The sequence below is a fragment of the Argentina silus genome, assembly GCF_951799395.1.
Source record: "Argentina silus genome assembly, chromosome: 1".
NCBI classification, from domain to species: Eukaryota; Metazoa; Chordata; class Actinopteri; order Argentiniformes; family Argentinidae; genus Argentina; species Argentina silus.
The window spans coordinates 16,381,566-16,403,134 of NC_139655.1; the positions used below are offsets into that span (position 1 = coordinate 16,381,566).

At 41.7% G+C, this 21,569-nt stretch overlaps 1 protein-coding gene across 1 annotated transcript in view; it reads left to right on the forward strand.

Annotated features, from left to right (window-relative positions):
* Positions 1-21,569, forward strand: part of clstn2a (calsyntenin 2a) — a gene marked incomplete at its 5' end in the record, with an annotated part of 133,870 nt that overhangs the window by 48,466 nt on the left and 63,835 nt on the right. The window contains one exon of the mRNA XM_083684835.1: positions 20,585-20,707. Coding sequence (XP_083540961.1) covers positions 20,585-20,707 — 123 coding nt within the window. The remainder of the gene's footprint in view (positions 1-20,584; positions 20,708-21,569) is intronic.

Here is a 21,569-nt window from a genome sequence, read left to right on the forward strand (position 1 = left end):
ACATTTTGAAAAAGTAAATTCAGGCAGAAGGGCAGGGTCTTGGCAGGTGCATGCACTGTCACAGACTGCCACTGCATCAAAAGTAATGATTCAGCATAGTTATTTAGTGACATTTTCAATGGGGAAAAAGCTACATACAGTATTGCACCTTTAACGTTGTCTCACAGTTATCTTCCATCGTCTCTTTATGATTGCTATAAGACAGTGAATCAACATCCTTTTACATACCTTTATACAATGTTTGGACTTAGACATTGCTGGACCATACCACTTTCTGTCATGATGGATATACAACGAAACAAGCAAAAAACTATGTTAATCCAAGGTTTTTAAAAAATATATATTATTATTTTTTGAAGGGGAGACTGTTAGTGTTGATGTGAAGGGCTGGGGCTGATGCACAATGTGATGGAGTTGACTTTACCCATAGTTCTTAAGTCCCATATACACATCCCCCTCTCCTCTCCTATCTAACAGACAGTCTGTTTGTTAACCTGCCTCTTCACTTTTTGCTTTCCTGCTCTCCTGTCCCCCTCTCTCTCTGACATACTGGTACTATAAGGGATGGAGGGAGGGATGAAGAGGGAGGCAGTCTGTGTGATAGACTCAATTTAAAATTGATTAAATGTATTTATTTTTGCCATAAATCCTCACACAATACCACATGATGACAAAGCAAAGCACGTTTTTAGAAATGTTTGCAAATGTATTCAAATTGAAATACAGAAATACCTCATGTACATAAGTATTCAAACCTTTTGCTATGACATTCTTAAAATTTGCTCAAATGCAAAAATGTCTTTAACAAGTCATTCAACAAGGTGAATTGAGTCCATCTGAGTGCAAGGATAATAGTTCATGTGCTTTCGGAATGAATATATATTTTTTCATATAGTCTCTGGCAGTGGCGATTTTTCATGGCATTTCTGGAGGAGCAGTTTTGTATGACGTCACCACCACAACAAATAAAGGTAGTCTTCGGTAGGCATAGGCTATGGGCTGCGCTGTGGGTGCCAGGGAGCAGAAAGATTTCAAAACTGAATACACTTCATACGCTTCAGCACACAGAACGCTACATTGAGGTTGCCTATACTGCAACAAAGTAAAAAGATGAGACAGACACGTGTCTTCATTAACTTGCATGCTTTATCAAAATACAAGCATGCAGCACATTGTTAACTTTTTGTTTTGTTTTATCAATTGTTTTATCAAGTTTTGTCAATTGTATTTCTTTAAATGTCAAAGAAATATAATCAGAGCAGAGACTATAACACAGTACAAAAGACACATTAACACACGCTAAGTAGGCTAGGCTAATTAACGGAGCTATATGAATATACAGCCCGAGCCCTGTCCAGGGTTCTGAAAGCGACAAGTAACAAGTGTGCATATCAAGGGTCTCGGCATTAGGCCTACACATAACATTTAATCCTCCACTTTATATCACAGCCAGTATAACACGTTTAAAGTGACTACAAAACAAAGCAATATAGAAGACTTCTCCATCACAGTAGAAAACTCTACTGTGACCTCCTCCCATACAGCCAAGAACCGTGGGGTGATCCTTGACAACCGCTTATCCTGTGTGGCGAACATCACAGCGACAGCACGCTCCTGTAGATTCTTCCTCTACAACATCAGAAGGATACGTCCATTCCTCACCAGAGAAGCAGCACAACTTTTGGTCCAAGCATTTGTAATCTCTCGCCTTGACTACTGCAATACACTCTTGGCCCGTACTCCCCGCCTCCTCCATCAGGCCTCTGCAGCTCATCCAGAACGCTGCCGCTCGCCTGGTGTACGGGTTACTTTGTCCCCAGCCTGATGCAGGACAAAGTCTTCTGGTCTGTTTGGCCCTAAACGTTTTATCTCCAACTTCTCTTCCAAAGGCAGTGTACTAAACCGCACGGTCAACAAATAATCTACACGATTCATTGTGAAAATTGTAGCTAGCTAGTTTTAGCGATAGACGTAGGCCTACAGTAGATCAACTGAATTGCTTTGTGATTATTTCCTGTCACGTCAGGCCATGTTAACAACAGTAGCGTTTAATATTTTTTCGCCACCTGTTGCTAGGCAAAATTCATAGGGGCAGAAACATTTCTGCCCCTCCACCCAATATAATTTGCGGGAGGTTTTCCCTGCTTACGCCAAGCACGCTCATGTTGTTCCCCTAGCAACGATGGGGCAGAGTGCTCCGCTGCCCCACAGCAGAGAGATAGGACAGGGAGCACAACAGGAGCGCATCTCCCCCCCTAATCTCTCTAATGTGAAATATCGCTAGAATACAGTATCACTGAGAATAGAACATCATGGCACTTACTGTAGATAGGACAGAGCAATGGAACGATAAACATATGAAACTCTGTATGGTGGAATTCATTTAGTTCTCCATACAGTATCAGGGATCCCATTTTGCAGAAAAAGAACATTGTTACAGTACTGCAGCACAATGATTCAGATTTTAAGCAGTTAATTAATGTTTACCGATTCATAACAAATCTCATTTAGATTTCGACTTGAAAGGGTGCACTTTCAAAGGGTCCATTTGCCACCACATAATTTCCACTCTGCATCACTTTATGTTACCTTATAACTTAACTTATTGTAGCTCGTATTCACCTGGCACTGGTACTGTACTGTACCTGTGCCATGTAGATAAATACAATATCAGCTGAAGTGAGACCGTAACATAAAATGATGTGGAAGCTTGTGCGTATAAGGAGCAGGTGTATCCCCAGGACTTCCAGTAAGCAGTATCCCTCAGGGCCTCATCTGGTTCCCAGTTACAGAGGTAATGTGAACTCTGCCAGCACCTCTCTGCTAGTTGGTGCAGGTGTGTTTGTGGTGGTCTTTTTGTGGTTGTAGCTGCTGGTCAAGTCCAGGTGTCATGGAATGAGGGGTGCGGAGGAAATCGGCTGGGTGCTGTGTGTGTGTGTGTGTGTGTGTGTGTGTGTGTGTGTGTGTGTGTGTGTGTGTGTGTGTGTGTGTGTGTGTGTATGTCTGTGTGTATGTGTGTGTGTCTGTTTGTTTTTTTGTTTGTAGTTTGTTGGTGTATTTATGTGCTTGTCTCTAATTTGTATTGCATGAGTGTTTCTGTCTGTCTCTCTGTCTCTCTGTCTGTCTGTCTGTCTGTCATTTTTCAGATGAGCAGAGCTAACAAGCCCTTGCTTTTGAGCGATGTGTGTCAGTGTGTGTGTGATGGTGTTTATCCGTGCCAACAGCAGATCAATCATACGTTTTTGTTGTTTTGTTTGCTGTTTGTAATTGTTTGTAATTGGGTGTGTGTGCGTGCGTACGTGTGTGCGTGCGTGCATGCGTGTATGCATGCATGTGTGCGTATGTAAAGTTGTGACATCATTGTAAAATTACAGTAGTCAAAATGTCCCCAGTCTTTGAAGTGGAGAGTAAAACAAGGAAAGTCAGTACCTTCCTGACACTAGTCCATACCCTGGGGTTCAGAATGAGGTTGATGGGATTCTGTTTTTGTTCGTCTTGCTTTACTACTTAAACTTTATACAGGCATTACATGCTCCTCTGAGACTGGGGTTTCTCACACTTCTCTGTATTTGTCTCTCTCTTGTTCTCTCTCTCATTCTTACTGTCAATTATTACAACTCCGGGTTCCCCTGGCTCTCGGTGCAGCTGTACAATTACATTCTAACAATGACAACGTCACGACACAGACACAGCCAACTTACAGTACTGAGCCCAAATGGGGGTAGAAACATGAGTGATGTTTTCCACATGAACATTACTGACTGATAACTCATAAAAAGGATAGTTCTAGCCATCCTCGCTGATTGGCCAAGGAACATTTGAGTGGTGCATAATCCTGTTATTGGTATGGTATGAAGTACTAGTCTTGATATTACTGCACATCTGATTCATTATGCTATAGACAAAATAGCAGCAGGTATGCTTTTTCAGCTTTGCCTTGTCCCCAACTATATATATTCATGGGTTTTTTCCAGTCAGTTCACATTGTTAGGAAAAACTGGGCCTCATTCATGCCATACCACAGCCTCCATGGCATTAGCACTTTAGTACATGCCAGTTATTAGTCATCATGAGATGTTGGACATTGTACTGTATCACTTGAAATGGTTGAGTAGTTTCTCTCACAATTAGATCCGAGGACACATTCACACTTTTAAAGAGCAGGAGAAATACTGAAATACTGTCCATGGTGTCATTCCTAAACAACATTAACCATTCTTAAACAATAGTAACCATGCTGCACAAGGGGAAGGTTTCTCACCCGTTCCGCCCAACTGATTCCAATAAGAGAAAGCTCCCATTGGATTGCAGTCATTTGTCTTTTCACCACTTGTATGGCATTATGAGTAATGGTACTTTCACGCTTTTCAGCTTCCCTGATTACTTTTTCTCCCCCCTTTTCTCGCATTTTATACCTTTTATTCTGATGACATATTCCTTCAAATGTAATGTCCCCTTGTAAAAGTCAAATGTAAAGTTTGGGGATGAAGTTATGAAAATGGGAATGACAAAGCTAAGGTTGTTTTGGAGATGACCTAGGTAGCTAACGTACGCTGAATGTGGAAAGGGTTGTAGTGGATGCAGAATATTCTAGCAGAGGAGGGAGAGACTGGCTGTGTGTGAAGGCAGACTTTCCTGTGCTGATATCAGAATTATTAGCAGCCTACAGTATACATGAAGGAGATAGTTTCCCGGCGTACTCCACTGTTCTGATGTTGCAGGGTTGATTGCACCATGGTTGCCATGCGGTCGCCATGTGGTTTCCATGTCCACCAGGCAGGCTCCTCTGTGGTCCCGGTGCTGATCCTGGTGATTAATGCCACACTCGGGGGGCCCTGATTAGTGACGCTGACAGCCCATGCATCTTAGCTAGTGAGCCGAAGCCCCTTTTCTATCCTTCTTCCCTCCCTGCTACTGTGCCCTACAGCAGGGTGCACTCGCCACAATTTATAGTCCATCAGAATCCTCCTCTATCTCCTGTCCAATGCTGCTAGGGTGTGTGTGTGTGTGTACATCATTGGCCAGTGCAGGGGAAAGGCCCTAATCAAGATCTGTGCTTATGTGGGTGTGATGGGTAGCAAAGGATGGGGTGGGGATGGGGGGGTCCTGATTGCGGTGACATTGCTGAAAATGAGGGTACATTGAAAACCCCTCCTGACATGGACAGGTGACACACACACACACACACACACAAACACACACACACACACACACACACACACACACACAAACACACACACACACACACACACAGACACACACCCTTCATATACTGAGTAAACACATGGCTGACTGGATCTGTTTATGCCAATGCCTCTTCGGGCTTCTACTGTTTTATCTTCACCTGTCAGGTTGAATCCCAGTCAGTCACAGCGGCTTATGGGGATTCCCTCAGCAAACAGAAAACATTCCCTTCCTATTTAGATAGTGTGTTCAAGGCCACTGCTGCTGCCTTTGAAATAACTACCGCCAGCGCTATCTAGCATGTTTTGGCTCTGTCAATCAGAACAGTGTTTTACCTCTGGTCTGCTGTAGTGGTTTGGGTAGCCTAAGGCTGTGTGTATGTGTGTGTGCGTGCGTGCGTGCGTGCGTGCCTAGCTAAAAGGAACACGGCGGTACTTTATAAACATGGGTTAGCATTGTTTCTGTATGATGTGATATAATCTGAGAACAGGTGCACAGTAGCATCACTTCTGTTTTCATCCACACATATGAGGAGGAGGTAAACTGGGCTGGATAAATCAGCTCATCTCCTATTCTCCTCCTGTTCTGGCTAGATGAGGATAGAGAGATGGAGGGATAGTGCAGGGAGGGGAGAGAGGCATAAAGGGAGCAGGGCCTTAACTACCATAGAGGACACCGAGGCTATGACCTCTGTATTTTTGAGTCATAATTTGATGATCCGATTGCAAGCGAGTTTGTGATAAATAATTGTAAATTCTGCAATTTGCTTTATCGTGTTGATGACCACATTTCTTGATCTCTGTCCTGTGCTTTCACCTACCTATTCAGCCCATATCTAGTTCAGAGTTCTCCAAAATGCAGTTTCTAGCTGTTGAACTGGAAAGAAAATCTCCTGGGATATGCATACAGTATGACCTTGGTAAAAAATGCACCCTGGTTACGGCCCTGAAAGGGAGATATGCCAATTTGCTCTCCGTCCTCCCTGTACTGTATGTTTTCTGTGAGAGTGATTGCCTTCTGAGTGAGTGAGAGTGTCTCTGTTAGGACACTTATGAGAAGCATATGCAGGAGGTACTGAAAAGCTGTGTTTAAGTGCTTCTTTTATGACCATAATGGCATATGTGACCTAGTAAATGGCTTTCGCTACTTTCATTTATTGGGGGAAAGTTCCTCCCTGAACTGAAAGTGAATAATGTGTTGGTACATACACAAATGTGTGTGTGTGTGTGTATGTGTGTGTGTATGTGTGTGTGTGCATGAAGATGGGGATGGTGACTGCATCGAGCATGGCGGGGCATGTAGAGAGAAGGATAACCCAAGACAGCTGTTCATGGGGGATTAAAACACACGGCGCAGGGTTGACACTGATCCTCTACATGGAAACATATCTCAGAGCATTAACGTCAGCTCTGACTTCTAAACCCCCCTCTGCCCTCCAGGCTGTCCTGAGATGGTTAATGCTACCCCTTCCTCTAGTACAGAGTTGTGTAACAGAGTAAGTTACTAGAGAGCAATCACACAGTCCAATATGTTGGGGCGATACGTTTTTTTTTGTTTTTTTTTAAATATGTTTTTAGGGCATTTCTGCTTTATTGGGACAGAGACAGTAGAGATTGACAGGAAGGATGGGAGAGAGAGGAGGGATGACATGCAAGATAGGTCGAGGGTCGGAATCGAACCAGGAACCTTGCGATTACGTGGTAAGCGCATTAGTGTGCTACGCCACTAAGCGCCCCCAGGGGCGATACGGTTTTATATCACAGAGTGTATGATAGAAGTGCAGTTTAAAATCATTCCATTATGCATCACATTTTTTCTATTCTTTGAAGTATACTGTACAGTATACTGCTATACATAGATTGCAAATTACCTCAGTAAAACGCTGGCTGAAGTTTCAACAAACAAGACCCCTACCATGATCCAAGGTTATGACTAGATAGCAGAAGCACTTGCACAACCAACCAAAGCATTGCTAGCTTTTCGGTGGCGTAGCTGGATTCCACAGAGTATTTGGGAGACGGCACTTACACGTGTTGGCAATTCAGAGGTTGCTGGTTCGAGGCTTGTGTGGAGCAGCATTGGAATGCGAGACTGTGTGCAGCAACTTGAAGTCGGTTTCAGTGGTGCCCGTGATGCACTTGGCCTCAGCTCAACAGCTGGGCTGTAACCGAGTTGAGATGGTAAACTCACTCAAGTTCAAATACCCCCATCTGTGCCTTGATGTCGGTTTCATTGGTGTAGCAGTTATATCAGTATGTCAGTCCAGTCAGGAACACTCATGTTGGTTTAACCATTTATTGAGTATAAAATGGTTATACAATTAGGCTGACCGTATTTGGATGGCTCTGCTCTTTTGAGAGCTCCATGCCTGGGAGTTATAAACAACTACAACACATACATGTACAGTGCCCTGTGTAAGTAATGGGACAGTGAAGCATTTGTTCTTCTTTTGGCTCTATACTCTAAAAGTTTGGATTTGAAATGTTTCAAATTGTCAATTGCTATGAGGTTAAAGTTGAGATTCTCAGCTTTTATTTGAGAGTCTTTGTAGAGTATACACATTGGTTTCACCATTTAGAAATTTGCTTGACAAGTGTTTTTAGTAAGTCAGGTGTGTTCCATCACATCATTTTTGCAGGCATAAGAGAGCCATTATTAGGCTGAAAAATCTGAATAAAGAAACACAGCTAAAACCTTAGGCTTGCCAAAATCAACAGTTTGGAACATCATTAACCATAAAAATCATTAACCTAACCCAGCAATCGCACATGGGCTGATAGGCCAAGGAAGACTTCTACAGTGGATGACCAAAGAATGCTCACCATAATTAAGAATACCCCCAAAACAACTGTCCCACATATCAGGAACACTCTTCAAGAGGGAGGTGTGAATGTGTCAGAGACTACAATCCACAGAATACTTCACAAGCAGAACTACAAAGGCTACACTGCAAGGTGTAAAGCACTAGTTAACAACAGAAACTGGGCGTCCATATTACAGTTTGCTAAAAAGTACTGAAAAGAGCCTGCAGATTTCTGAAAAAAAGATCTTGTGGACAGATGAGAGAAAGATGAACAGAGTAAGTGTAAAGTGTGGAGAAAAAAAGGAACTTCCCAAGATTTATGAGGGACTATCCCGAGAAGCGTCAACTGCTGCCGTTATGATCAATTAAGTGTCTATTTTCGCCTGTTGGTAATTATTGAACGTGGAATGTTGAATACGCCAACTCCCTTGGGCACGTCCTTCGAAAACTCCCAATTACTGCCCCGCCTATATTGGTGCAAAATTTGTGTTTAATACTGCACTTTGCAGTAACACCGAATTACCAAAACGGTCTTTGCTTATGGTTTGCTTGCACAGCGCTCTTTAACGGAAGCAAATTCGGGCCCCTTGGTTTTAATTTTCTGGTTCCTGGTTGTTTTTCCTCCACGTGTGTGAAAGTGTACAGAACTGTACATTACCTGGCTTTGACTGAGGGATTACTCATAGAGTCCATCTTCCCTCACCTTCTCCTTCCTCTTCTTCCTCTCTGTCAATATAAACTTTGTTGTGAAGTTCCTGCTACAGTATCTCACTTCTTTTACACAGGAACACCTTGCTCTGTTGCTATTCTGGGAACTGTAAAAAAAAACACCCCCTTCCTGTACAAGCACACCCTGTCAATGATGACAGGTAGAGTAGACATACAGAGAGACAAGCAGACAGACAGGCAGGCAGGCATGCAGACACGCAGACACACAGACAAACAGTTAGACAGGCTCACACCTGTAGTGTGAAGGAGGATATAAGGGGCTAAATGCATGACTGCATGCATAGTGGTACACTGAAGTGACGTGCGTTTCCCTGAAAGTGTAAACCTGCATGCCAAATCAACTTGAGAGACCACTGGGGCCTTCCCTCCTTTGATTAGTAAGTGATTATGACAAGGAACCAGAGATGTCAGATCATAGTAAAACGTGTCCTTTTTCCATTTCTTCTCACTCCTGTGAATTAAAGCAATGGAGAGATTGAGTTGTGAGTTGGCCTCAGATTTTAACTCCATTATTAATGGTTTTAAAAGCTTCACTCTTCACTCACTACAGCGATAAGAGGGCTGTTTTTTTGCAAGGTGAATTAATTGATTATTTGATAAACTGGCTACTGGTTCAATTGGGTTGACCCACAGGCAGTTAATAAAGTCATATTGGAACTGAGAGACAGTCAGTCAAAGGCAATAGATTATGTGGTTTCATTCCCAGCACTGGGAAAAAAAAGTTAATCAAACATTTTACTGTAAATGTCAGGATTGCCAACTTCGATTGCATAAATTTTCATTGTCATGTGAACCATCAAGTTCTACATACAATTTTATTCAGAAATGTTGGGTCTATCACATCTAAATGGTAAAAAATTTAACTTAAACAAGATTATACATATGCATGATGGCAATAAAGTCAATAAACACCAGGAAAAAGCAGACATTTTATCTGATGCAATTAATCTAAAATTCTGTTTGAAGGAAATACAGTATGATTTGTGGTTGAAGTATTTATGCATGCATAAATTGGTCGTTTGAGACATTATAGGTAAGGGACATTACAGTCTTGAATGCTAAGGGAGAGTGGTAGAAGATCAAATCCCAGCAGCAATTTTAATTTAAAGCTGTTCAAATGTCCTGCGACCCTGACAGATAAGCCCAGTACCTTGTGGATAGAAAATGAGTCAGAGGATGCTGGTGGCAAAAAAAAACCCTATTTTAATTCAATTCAGTCTGCGATATGCTGCTGCTCCTCGCTGTGACTTGCCTCACCGCCTGCTGCTTCCTGTCAATAGAGATATCACATCCTCCTTTTTTCCCTCCATTTTCCCCTTTATTGTTCTCTCCATTTTCACTATTCACTTTATTCTCTTCAAATCTTTCTCTTCTGATGCCAGCCAGTGTGACTAAAAATAACTCAGAACACTAGCTCTTTCCTCTTGTCTGCTGTGTCATAATAGCATGCTAGGGACTTTTAATTGTAAACCATATCTGAACTGAGAACAATGTGCTTGTATTGAATGCAATTGAATGCAACGTAGAGCCAGTGTTACGGTCAGAGCTAAGGAACCCAAGCGCAGTACACAGAGTCAGGACACGTATATCAAAGAATCAGGTTTTAATGAGGGAATAGGGGGAAATGGAGTAGCAGGATGAAATGGAGTAGCAGGGTAGGGTAGCAGGGTAGGGTAGCAGGGTAGGGTAGCAGGGTAGGGTAGCAGGGTAGGGTAGCAGGGTAGGGTAGCAGGGTAGGGTAGCAGGGTAGGGTAGCAGGGCAGGCAGGGCAGGCAGACAGGGCAGGTAGGGTAGGCAGACAGAGCAGGCAGGACTGGTAGACAGGTAGGGTAGGCAGACAGGCAGGCAGGCTGGCAGGCAGATAGAAACCGGGAAGTGGTCCTGTAGCACAGAGAGAACGTGGTTAGACAAATACTTAGACACAGAGAATCTTCATGAAACTAAGCGCTGCTAAGCGGCCAAGAGTGAGACTGACTTGTAACTAACATTAATTTCAACCATTTGTAATCACGTTTACTGAAAAGCAAGCCATATGCTTCCCTGTTAACATTCAACATTCAAAACGTATAAACCTCTTACAACCATTAACCATTCATGGTTCAGTATGTGTAGTGCATGAGTATAACTTCCTCTTGCCTCTGTGACTGATCAGATATCGAACCTCGGTTGTTTGAGTGTCTAAAGACCATGAGCCCACTGAACAGCAGCCAAGTTACAGCAGCTGGAGCTAAGCTTCAGGTCTCGGGCAAGGTTGCTAAACATGCAAGTTTACACAAAGTGGTAGGATAAGTATGATTTAATGGTTAAACATTTAGTTATTTGTCAGTAGATGTTTTCACTAAAATGCTTAAGAACACACATGAGATTAATTTCAGCAGTTCTTTTCATGTGGTAAGACAACACTGTACTCTACAGTACACACTACAGTATATGGTAAAGCTGTGGTATTCCAAGTCAGTTGTGATGCTCCTCTGTGCATGCAGGTGTTGGGTTTCAAACCTCACTGAATTCCATAAAATTGATTTGATATCCACATCACTTGTCAATACATTTACACTGACGTGTTGGAATGAAACCTGCATACTTTGAGTGTGTGTGTGAGTGTGTGGCCTTGCTTCACTTTTTCTCTCTCTCTCTCTCTCTCTCTCTCTCTCTCTCTCTCTCTCTCTCTCTCTCTCTCGTAAAGAGAGTGGAGCTCAGGCTTCTCACACAGGAGTTAAATCAGTATTAGTCTTGCGCCCTCACTTTCCCTTTCTGCTCTCTTCAGGCTTTTTCTATTAGAGATAGGGGACCACAATTTGCTTCTGCTATAGAGCGTTGCCCAACACTACATTTTTAGTGGCCAGGGCCGCTAAATTGGTAATTTTGTTCAACAAAGTTTCAGTTAGCGTAGAGGCCGAGAGCAGGTCTCTGGCAATGAATGGGTGGGGATAAATGAAAATTATGATATCAATTGTCCTCGCCAATCAGGATTTCACCATTGTCTGATCGAGGCTCTGATAATTATTTATATTTTTATCAAATACAATTACCATAGCTATAGTTGTAGGCAACCAATTTAATCTAACCACACAGCAAGCCTAGAGAGGGCGCCAAATTCAACCTGAGAGTCTCCAAGCGCTGAACCTATCACAACTTTTCTCATACAGTATTGTATCATTTGCACCAGCTATATTCTCCATTATCGCTCACAACCCCCAGTCATAACCATTATCAACTGCCACTTTGGTTTAGTCTTACTTCAGTTGCTTTTAGTTTTCTCTCTGTAAACGCTGTCACGGGTCCCTGGCAATAGTGGATAATATTGAACGTAAGAAAGAAAGAATGAAATACATAGGAAAGTCAGGATGCGGAATCATGGAATTTGACATCTTTCAGGGTAATTCTAAAAATCATCTTTTTAATTTGTGCGTAAAGGCTCTCCAAATGTATTTTCTATGAAGTAGGTATGCATATTTTCCTGTAATCTGTACAGTATACAATGTTTAAGATATTGTCCTATTTGAATTGATTTCAAAGGCATGCACGATTGCATGATTTCATTATTTCATGATTTCATTGGCACAGAGCGCAGAGGTGATCGATGTAAAGTATTGGTCATTCAATGTTTTAGGGAATAAAGAATTTCATAATGCGAGAATATGCACTAGGCCTACTTAAATATATTTTGTAGCGGATGTACTGATGGTATGATGGATTATTCCTGACAACTGCTGTGCCTGTTATGATCAAGTAAGTGTCTATTTTTGCATATTGGTAATTATTGAACATTGAATGGATAATTGTCCCTCTCCCCTTGCCAACCCTCTGAACACTCCCGTTTACTGTTCCACCAATATTGATGCAAAGTTTCTGTTGGTCATACCAAAATGGTCTTTGCACATGGTTTTAGTGGTCCACAGCGCTCTTTAGCAGAAGCAAATTGGGGCCTAGGGACTGTTAAAGTCACAAGCCTGTCCAGTTGCACTCGTCCGATATCCTAGACACACGGTCCTCATATACCCCAATGTTCTCATAAGACATCTTCTGTTCCCATATGGCACATATCTCTCCAGCCTTTCTTTGATTTTGCTGGCAGCAAAGTGGACTGTGACGTCTCGAGAAGAACATTTACGAAAGTAGAGCCACCCTCTCACTGTTATAACTTGCTTATAAAGTAAATTAATTCAATATCTCCCTAAACTAATTGTCTTCACAGTGAGTTTTTATGACTCATTGTTGATAACAACCAGAGTTTATGGCCTCTTTAATGAAGTATTTAAGAAGAACAACACTGGCTAATATCTATGTGTCCCTGTAGATATTCAGAGCAGCAGCCAGAATGGGGAAAACATCATTACTGGGCTTAATGAACATGACCCTCAGGCCTCTGCCAACAGGCTAAATTCTGCTTTATGTGCAAGTATCGTCAAGTAAGTCAATACGAGTAATTACTCTTTTCCTATTAGTCAGTTCTTACTGTTTTTGCTGGACTGTATCAGTCAGTCAAATGTCACCGTACTATACTATAGAAGTGAGTAATTCTGTGCTAATGCTCCTGTTCAGTATTGGGACTGACACCAGTCTGTCTGGGTTAGCTTTAGCTTAGTACTGGCTATAAAGAGACATTGGATTGTGGATCTTGAAAATGTCTGGTAATAGTGCTAACACTTTACAACTATTAACTGACTGTACTTAGTTTGTCTCTCCATGTGATTCTGTGTGGATGACAATAGCCCCTGGTCCTAGCATAGATTACTTTTTCTTATGATAACTGATAGATAGATGATTTACTTACTACTTAGACAAATGCATTTGTTGTAAGTCGCCTTGGATAAAGGCGTCTGCTAAATGCCATAAAGCGTCTGCTAAATCCCAACTAGTCCAAAACACCCACCTATAGAGCAGGTTAAGGTTGATGTGTAAGGTTTACTAACTACTAGAACTACTATAGCTAGATGATACATTATTGCACTCAGATGGGCTCTATTCACCAGCAGCAGTTATCAGCTGTTTTCATAGCTACTTTATAGTTCTCACTCTGCCCCTTCAGCAGCATTGAGGCCAACAGCTTTACTGACAGCACCATAATCCCTTTCCCCTATGCATATCACTATTAATGCTGCATTCCCTTTGGAATGTAAAGGATGTTTCGTTAAAGCCCAAAAATGATAGTTTAGTTTATGAGTTGTTACTGGTGACCACTGATATTTTACCTAGGACAGCTTTGTTGATCAGCAGTTGAAATAGTATGTGATTTTCTTAAAAAACATCCTCTCTCTGTTTGTCTCCATCTCTGTCTCTCCCCCTCTGCTCTCTCACTCTTCCATCCATTTCCCTCTCTCTCCCACACTGCTGATCTGTGCATGGTTCATTAATGCCCAGGTTAAGGGCCCAACTTTGCACATGCATTATCATCTGCTCACAGATTAATAGTGTTGCATCATTCTGGGGATGCTGTACAATTATCCATCCACCCGGTGTGTTTGTGTGTTTGTGTGTGTGTGTCTGTGTGTGTGTCTCCAGGTTTAATAACTGTTGGAATGCTGACTGGGACTCTCATTATAGGAGGGCACCACAAGGTCGCCACAGATTTGCACGCACTCCCCTCACTCCCTCTGCTCAACAGGGTTTTATTAGCCGGTTAAAAATGTTAAAATAATTATTTTGTCTGCTGGATAAATAATTAACTTTAAAAAACAATATACTCTTCCCAGCTGTATGCTATAGATTCTCCCTCACTCATTCTCTCTCCCCTCTCTCTCTCCCTGCCATGTGCATTATTCTCTCATTTTACCCCCTAATTCCCTGCTGGAGCAATATGGTTTTTTTGCAGTGCATGTTTTCCTCAGTGCATATTTCATTGAATCTGATTCTTCAAAGTGGATTATGATACAAAAAATATTTTTCTTCTAAGTGGCTTATGAAACCAAAGTGGCTTATAATACTTATGATGATCACAAAGATGATCGAATATGATATGATTCATGGGAAAGCCAAAAGGAATAGTGCAGCTACAAAATAAATGTTACTGTCATTTCAGATTTGGCTTGCACCAAAGACATGGACTGTACAGTCAGTATCTTATACTGAGTGAATTAGGCCCCATCACAGGGCTCTATAATGCTGCATAATGACCACAGCTGTCCTCTGGGTAATGGCTCAGGCATTACAGAGAGAGCATATGCACTCAGTGACACTTCTAACCCTGTTTAAGATGGAAAAACATCCCTAACCCACATCAGTGGAAGCATTAGGAGATGACTAATGGAAAACTACCAGGCCCTTCCCTGCTACAGAGTTGCACCTCTCCTTTCTTTGCTTAAAATGTGTACAGTGTGCTGTTCATGCTGGCCATTTTGGAAATGATCTGTTTCACTGCCAAATGTTTACTCGTTTTACAGGCCTATTTGAGAGGTACCACACTAACATCCAATATGTAAGGTGATAAAGGGAAGAGTGTTAGCTCTAAATTGAAATGGCCATCCATAGGTAGTAATACCACTCCAATACGCTAAGACTAACACCAGTCAATGGCAGCCCCAAACGTCTCACTGCAGCCCCAGACTGAGGCCAGGCATCTGCTCCACTGCGGCACACTCCGATTCTGCTGTGTCTGTCTGTACTCCCTAATACCAGGGCAAGTGGAACAGTAATACAGTATACATGCACACAGAAGGAAAAGGCTGCATAGGGTACACTCTATGATCAGGGTTCCTTATGTATTGTGAAGTTTGCCTTCATTCCACTGGAGGAAGATAATGATATAGTAGAAGTCCAAGTGCACTTCACATAGAATACCTCTTCATCTCTCATTTCATCACTTTTCATAAATTTTCTCATTTGTCTCCCTCCCTATTTAGAAATGACATAGAGATCATCAGTGTACAGGGTATAACTTTCACTCACAGTGTAGTGATAACATATTTGCAGTCCTTTCTAGTCCTTTTTGATGGAATAATGGGAAGGGAGGAAAAAGGATAGAAATACGAAAATAGGGAACAAAGGAGTATTTAGACAGGGCTAGAGAAATTGAGTAGAACAGAGAATATTCTGGAGCAGGGTGAAAAGTATGGAGATAGATTACTGATAGAATTATTATAAATAAAAGGAGCATAAATCACAAATGTGTACCATGATCCGTAAACAAAAACAACAAAGCACAAATATCATTTATGATTCACAAACAAACACCTCTTGATTTGTATGTGTAAAAATTATTTCAATAAATGCAAAATAATTTGTAAATATATACAAAGATTTGTGAGTAAATGCTCTCACATTTGCAAACAAACGTAACAATGTGTGAATAAAAAAAAAAGCTGTGACAAACATCTTTCCAAAATTCACAGAATAACCCTTCAAAACAAAATACAGTGAAATGATTGTATATCTACGCAATGCAATGCTTTTATTCATAACTTTGGAAAGATGTTTGTCACTGCTTTCGTTTTTATTCACACATTGTGATGTTTGTTTGAGAGCATTTACTCACAAATCTTTTTTTTATATTTACAGATTATTGAAAACTGAAAACTTTTTCACAAGAGATTGTGAAATTTGTGTTGAGGTTGTCAAGTGTGTGTGTGTGTGTGTGTGTGTGTGTGTGTGTGTGTGTGTGTGTGTGTGTGTGTGTGTGTGTGTGTGTGTGTGTGTGTGTGTGTGTGTGTGTGTGTGTGTTTGTGTGTGTGCATGTGCATGTGCATGTGCATGTGCAAATTGAAGAGTAGGAAAGCATTACATTTATTCCATCAGTAATTGCTGGTCAGGATTCAAGGGAATCATTAGACTGTGGATGGTCAGTACTAATCTAAAAGTCATCTCCTGCATGCCAGTGGCTAGACTCTCCATTGGTTTCACCAAAGAGTGTGCACTGTTAGCATTTTCCATAGAGCATCAAGTAATGCCCACCGTAGAGGAAGTTGCTGTCCGCTGGCTGGGTTGACAACTTAGCTAAGATAAACAAGCACCATTACTACTACACTAGTATTCACATTTTGAGTATTCACAAGTTGAACACAGTGTAGGTTGCTACTGCTAGCTAACTTTCTATTTTTTTAAGAGAATCACCTCAGACTCACGATAGAAGGGTGAAATGCCCTTACGGGGTGAGAGGTGGGGTTTTAGGGAGTCACAGAAATAGCTGCTAAATTGTCTTGTCCATAGCATGTGCGCTTTCATTCAAATTCATGCTTCTCCTCAGCAGAAGGTTGAAACAACTTGACTAGTTACAGTAGAAAAGTAGGTTACAGTAGGTTAGTTACAGTAGAAAACACATTTGTTTATGATATAGGGTTAGAAAGATAGGTAGTTGTCGGGCAGTTTCTTTCCAAAAGTCCCTTGAAGGACTATTTGTTGTGTGTTTCCCATTTACTTTCATTGGCCTAATGAGAACCATGTATCCTTGTTTACCACAATCAGTCAACGGTCCAAGGACCCCCTCCCTTTGACATTGTCGGCTCTATAGAGCTTTGCTGTACTGAATAAACAGCTGAGTTCTGGGTAGCTATGATAGTCAGTGGCTACAGCCAGGGACTTTTAAATAATTCTCATGGAATGGTGTGCCCTGGAGAATACATTAAACTCCTATTTTTTAAGAAAAATACTACAGTATGGATCTGGCTAACTTACATCTGGCTAACTTACATGAAGTGTAATCAAAGTGAAAAAAACAACGCATTACTTTTACCTGATAAAGATTTTCATTTTCCTTCCAAACATTGTGCCAAAAAGTCATAACAACATTAAAAGTTTAGAAATATAAAAACTACTTTGAGTATAAACCATACAAGCTCCTCCGACAATAGCTGATGTGCATTAATGGCACAACCTTACAGACCGTCAAATGATCTCCATTTAAGCACATCTGCTACTTTATTCCAGGCGCTAATCAACATACTGTATGAACTGTGAACTACAGTATGAAATGCCTGTTCAGACATGCACATATGCAATTAAATGATTAAATGGTGGAAGGATGGGAGGATATTTCAGTGTCTAGGTGGGATTCCTAGGTGGGACATGTGATCTAGGTGGGACATGTGATGTCATCCTCACACACTTTTAATAACATACTATGCAGTACAAATATTACTCAAAGATACAAAATTATATATTTGCAAAGGAAATAGAGAGTTATCACAAATGCTCTTTGCCTGTGGGCAATTTCAGGTTATGCTTATGTCTGTTAAGCTGTTGGCATTGATCAAGGGCTTGCAACAGCTTTTGTACCGGCAAGGGGCTTAAAAAAAGGGAAAACCCAGCAAAAGCAATGTCACCAGGCCTGAAAATCAGATAAATGAGTGTGCTTCCCAGGAATACTGGCAGGAAGAGTGATGCCATATGCCTCAGGATGAAAGAGAGAGAGAGAGAGAGAGAGAGAGAGAGAGTTGTTTAGCTATTCTTTTCATGAAGAAACTGACCTCACAAAGTTCTGAGCTCTACAAGAGAAAACCGACTGACAAACCCCTCTCTTTCTTTTCCTTTCCTCCCCTCTACCTCCTCTCTCTTTTCTCTCACTTGCTCTCTAACTTTCTCTTCTGTCTACCATTCTCTCTTTCTCTTTCTGTCATCTTCTCTCTCTCTCTCTCTCTCTCTCTCTCTCTCTCTCTCTCTCTCTCTCATATATATATATCAATCAAGTTTGTTTGTATAGTGTTTATTACATATGTCACAAATTGCTTCACAACAAAAATAATACTAAACAATAAATACAATACAAACAATATGATCCAACATCAAATCATAGACCCCCAGGAGTAAGGCAAGGAAAAAACCCCTCAGAGGAAGAAACCTTGAGAGGAACCATACTCCAGGGGGACCCATCCTCCTCTGGCTGATCAGGTGCTGAACACTAAACTAAATTAAATGTGGAATGTGGAATGTGGTGTGGTGCAAGAGTTCAGGGGTCTATAGTGAAGGGCAGCTTTCTGGTGGTACCCGGGTGGGGCGGCAAGGACCAGGATATAGGGTGGAGTAGACTCAGCATGGACTAATTCAGGAACTGGAGTCTAGTTTTGAGTGGCTCAGAGCCCCTCGGACAAATAAGCACAAAAAGGACAACACAAGATTAGAGGCTGTTGCAAACTGAAAAACTGATACATTAAACAGTAGGAGAGAATCAGCATAAAGCAGGTGGCCTGAGGCCCCCGGCACATCTAAAATACATCTAAAGGATAAGGCCAGCGCCCGCTTACATTGCATCCACTCTGTCATGGGCGGCCTGCCAGAGGGACATTAGAGAGGTAGAGGGGGCAGCAGCATGTACCTGAGATACCCAGAGCCAGCACCCCTACCCAGTAACCACCCAGCAAGCTAGCCCCCAGGCAGAGACAGCAAGGATGGTTTATCACTGAGCTAAGACCAGTCGTAACACTGACTAAAGAGATGAATTTTGAGCCTAGACTAAATTGAGACTGAATCTGACTCCCTAACATGAATCTTAACATGAAGATTATTCCAGAGATGGGGTACTCTGCAGCAAAATGCTCTGCCCCCTGTCGTAGTCTTAGATATTCTGGGAATGGCTAATCTCCCTGTATCTTGTGAACGAAGCGCACCTGAAAGTTTATATGGCTGAAGGAGTTTGGCGAGATACGAGGGAGCGAGTCCACCTAAGGCTTTATAGGCTAATAGTAGAATTTTAAAGTCTGATCGTGCTTTAATCGGAAGCCAATGCAAAGACCCAAGCACTGGAGTGATGTGATCATACTGTTCAGTTCAAGTAAGGATTCTAGCAGCTGTATTTTGTACTAGTTGTAGATTTTTCAGCGAAGAATTTGGGCAGGTAGATAATAGCGCATAGCAGTAATCAAGTTGCGAGGATACAAACGTGTGAATCAACTTTTCTGCATCACTAAATCATCAGAAAATGTCTAATCTTAGATATGTTACGGAGAAGAAAGAACGCAATTCTCGAGATGGTTTTCATATGTGTATCAAATGAAAGATAGCAGGGTTTTTTACTCCCTTTTTACTAGGAGTGATCGTGCAGCCGTCGAGACTGAGCGTCAGATTGGATAGGTTTCTCTGTTTCTTTGGGCCAAGGATGAGCATGTCAGTCTTGTCTGTGTTGAGGAGTAGGAAGTTGCCCGCCATCCACATTTTTATGTCTGAAACGCAAGCTTCTAAAGTATCCAGCCATGGTACTTCTCCTTGTTTCATCGAAATATAGAGTTGAGTGTCATCTGCATAACAGTGAAAATGTACACCATGCTTACAAATAATATTGCCTAGGGGTAGCATGTACAGAGAGAACAGTAAAGGGCCTCGTACTGAGCCTTGCGGGACACCAAACTAGACCTTAGAGGGAGCTGAGGTTTTCTCATCTAATAGAACAAACTGGTATCTATCAGTTAGGTAGGATCTAAACCACTCTAACGCTAAACCACGCAAACCAACAATATTCTCTAATCGTTCTCAAAGGACAATATGATTATTGATGAATATGAAAAGCTGTGCTTAAATCAAGAAGTACAAAGACAGACACAGAGCTCTGGTCTGAAGCCAGTAATAGGTCATTAAGGGTCTCATATATGCTATTCTGTTTCAAAAACATAGTGAGCTGCTGGGCTACTGCATTCTCAAGTATTTTTGAGAGAAACGGCAAGTTAGATATAGGCCTATAGATTTTAAGAGTTTCTGGATCTAGGTTTGGCTTCTTCAATAGAGGCTTAATGACTGCTACCTTAAGAGAGCGAGGCACACAGCCAGAGGAGAGAGAACGATGAACAATATCTAGCATATGAGCCCCTAGGACCGGTAAAAGTACTTTAACTACAGTATATATAAATTTTTCTTCCCCCTTTCTCTTTCTTTCTTTCTTTCTTTCTTTCTTTCTTTCTCTGCCTTTCTTTCTCTCTTCTCTATCCTCCTCTCTCCTATCTACAGTGAACAAACACAAGCCCTGGATTGAGACGTCGTACCATGGGGTGATTACAGAGAACATGGACACTGTCCTGCTGGACCCTCCTCTGGTGGCCCTGGACAAGGATGCTCCTGTCCCCTACGCAGGTACTATAAAGACACCAGCTGGACATTATTTCCCTATCCCAACAGTCACCATAAGCCTTACACTATTAAGCTTATGAGGTTTCAGTGGTACATTACACAGAGTTAGTTGATTTGACGCTGTGGCAGAACTGGTCTGAGGTCTACAAATGACTTCTTAAACAGGCACTTATTCTCTGTCTCACAATGGTAGGTACAGCCAGTTGGTTTGTGTATGCCTTAGAGGTGGTGAGCCGTCATACAGTAGCTACAGTACACTTCTCCATCCATGAAGGCAAATTGTATCTGCAAGTGTAGAGGGTCTGGCTGTGGTCCTTGCCCATGAGCGGGGGAGCCAGGGTCAGATATTTATCCATCCCCCTAATGGTTAATGGTTAATAGCAGTGATAGGTTAATCTGATCCTAGATCTGTGGCTAAGGGCAAGTTAAAGCTGGAGTGTAAATCACAGTGTAACACAGGTAGGTGACAGTGACAGCCGAGGTATAATTAGACAGTGATTTTTGGCTCCCAGGCAAACATGAGGGCTTTGCTGCAGGTAATGCTTAACACCTCATTATATGAAAATGGCTCATATTAATCACCACTCTGACAACCATGGAAAACTGATGTTTGGTGCATGCCTCTGTTCCTTTTTCAATGACCAGAAAGGACCGGAACCTTTCAATATGTTGTAAATACTTGCATCTACAGATCCAAGACTTTTGTTGTAAGATCAAAGGCGTGTGTGGATCCCGAACCAACATTTAAGAAAAACATCAATTGGCCTATTTTGGTTTTGTTTAATGAGATATAAAAATATGACTTTATTAACAGAATAACCTTGGATACATTTGGACTGCACAGTCTGTTACTTGAACTTCTTGA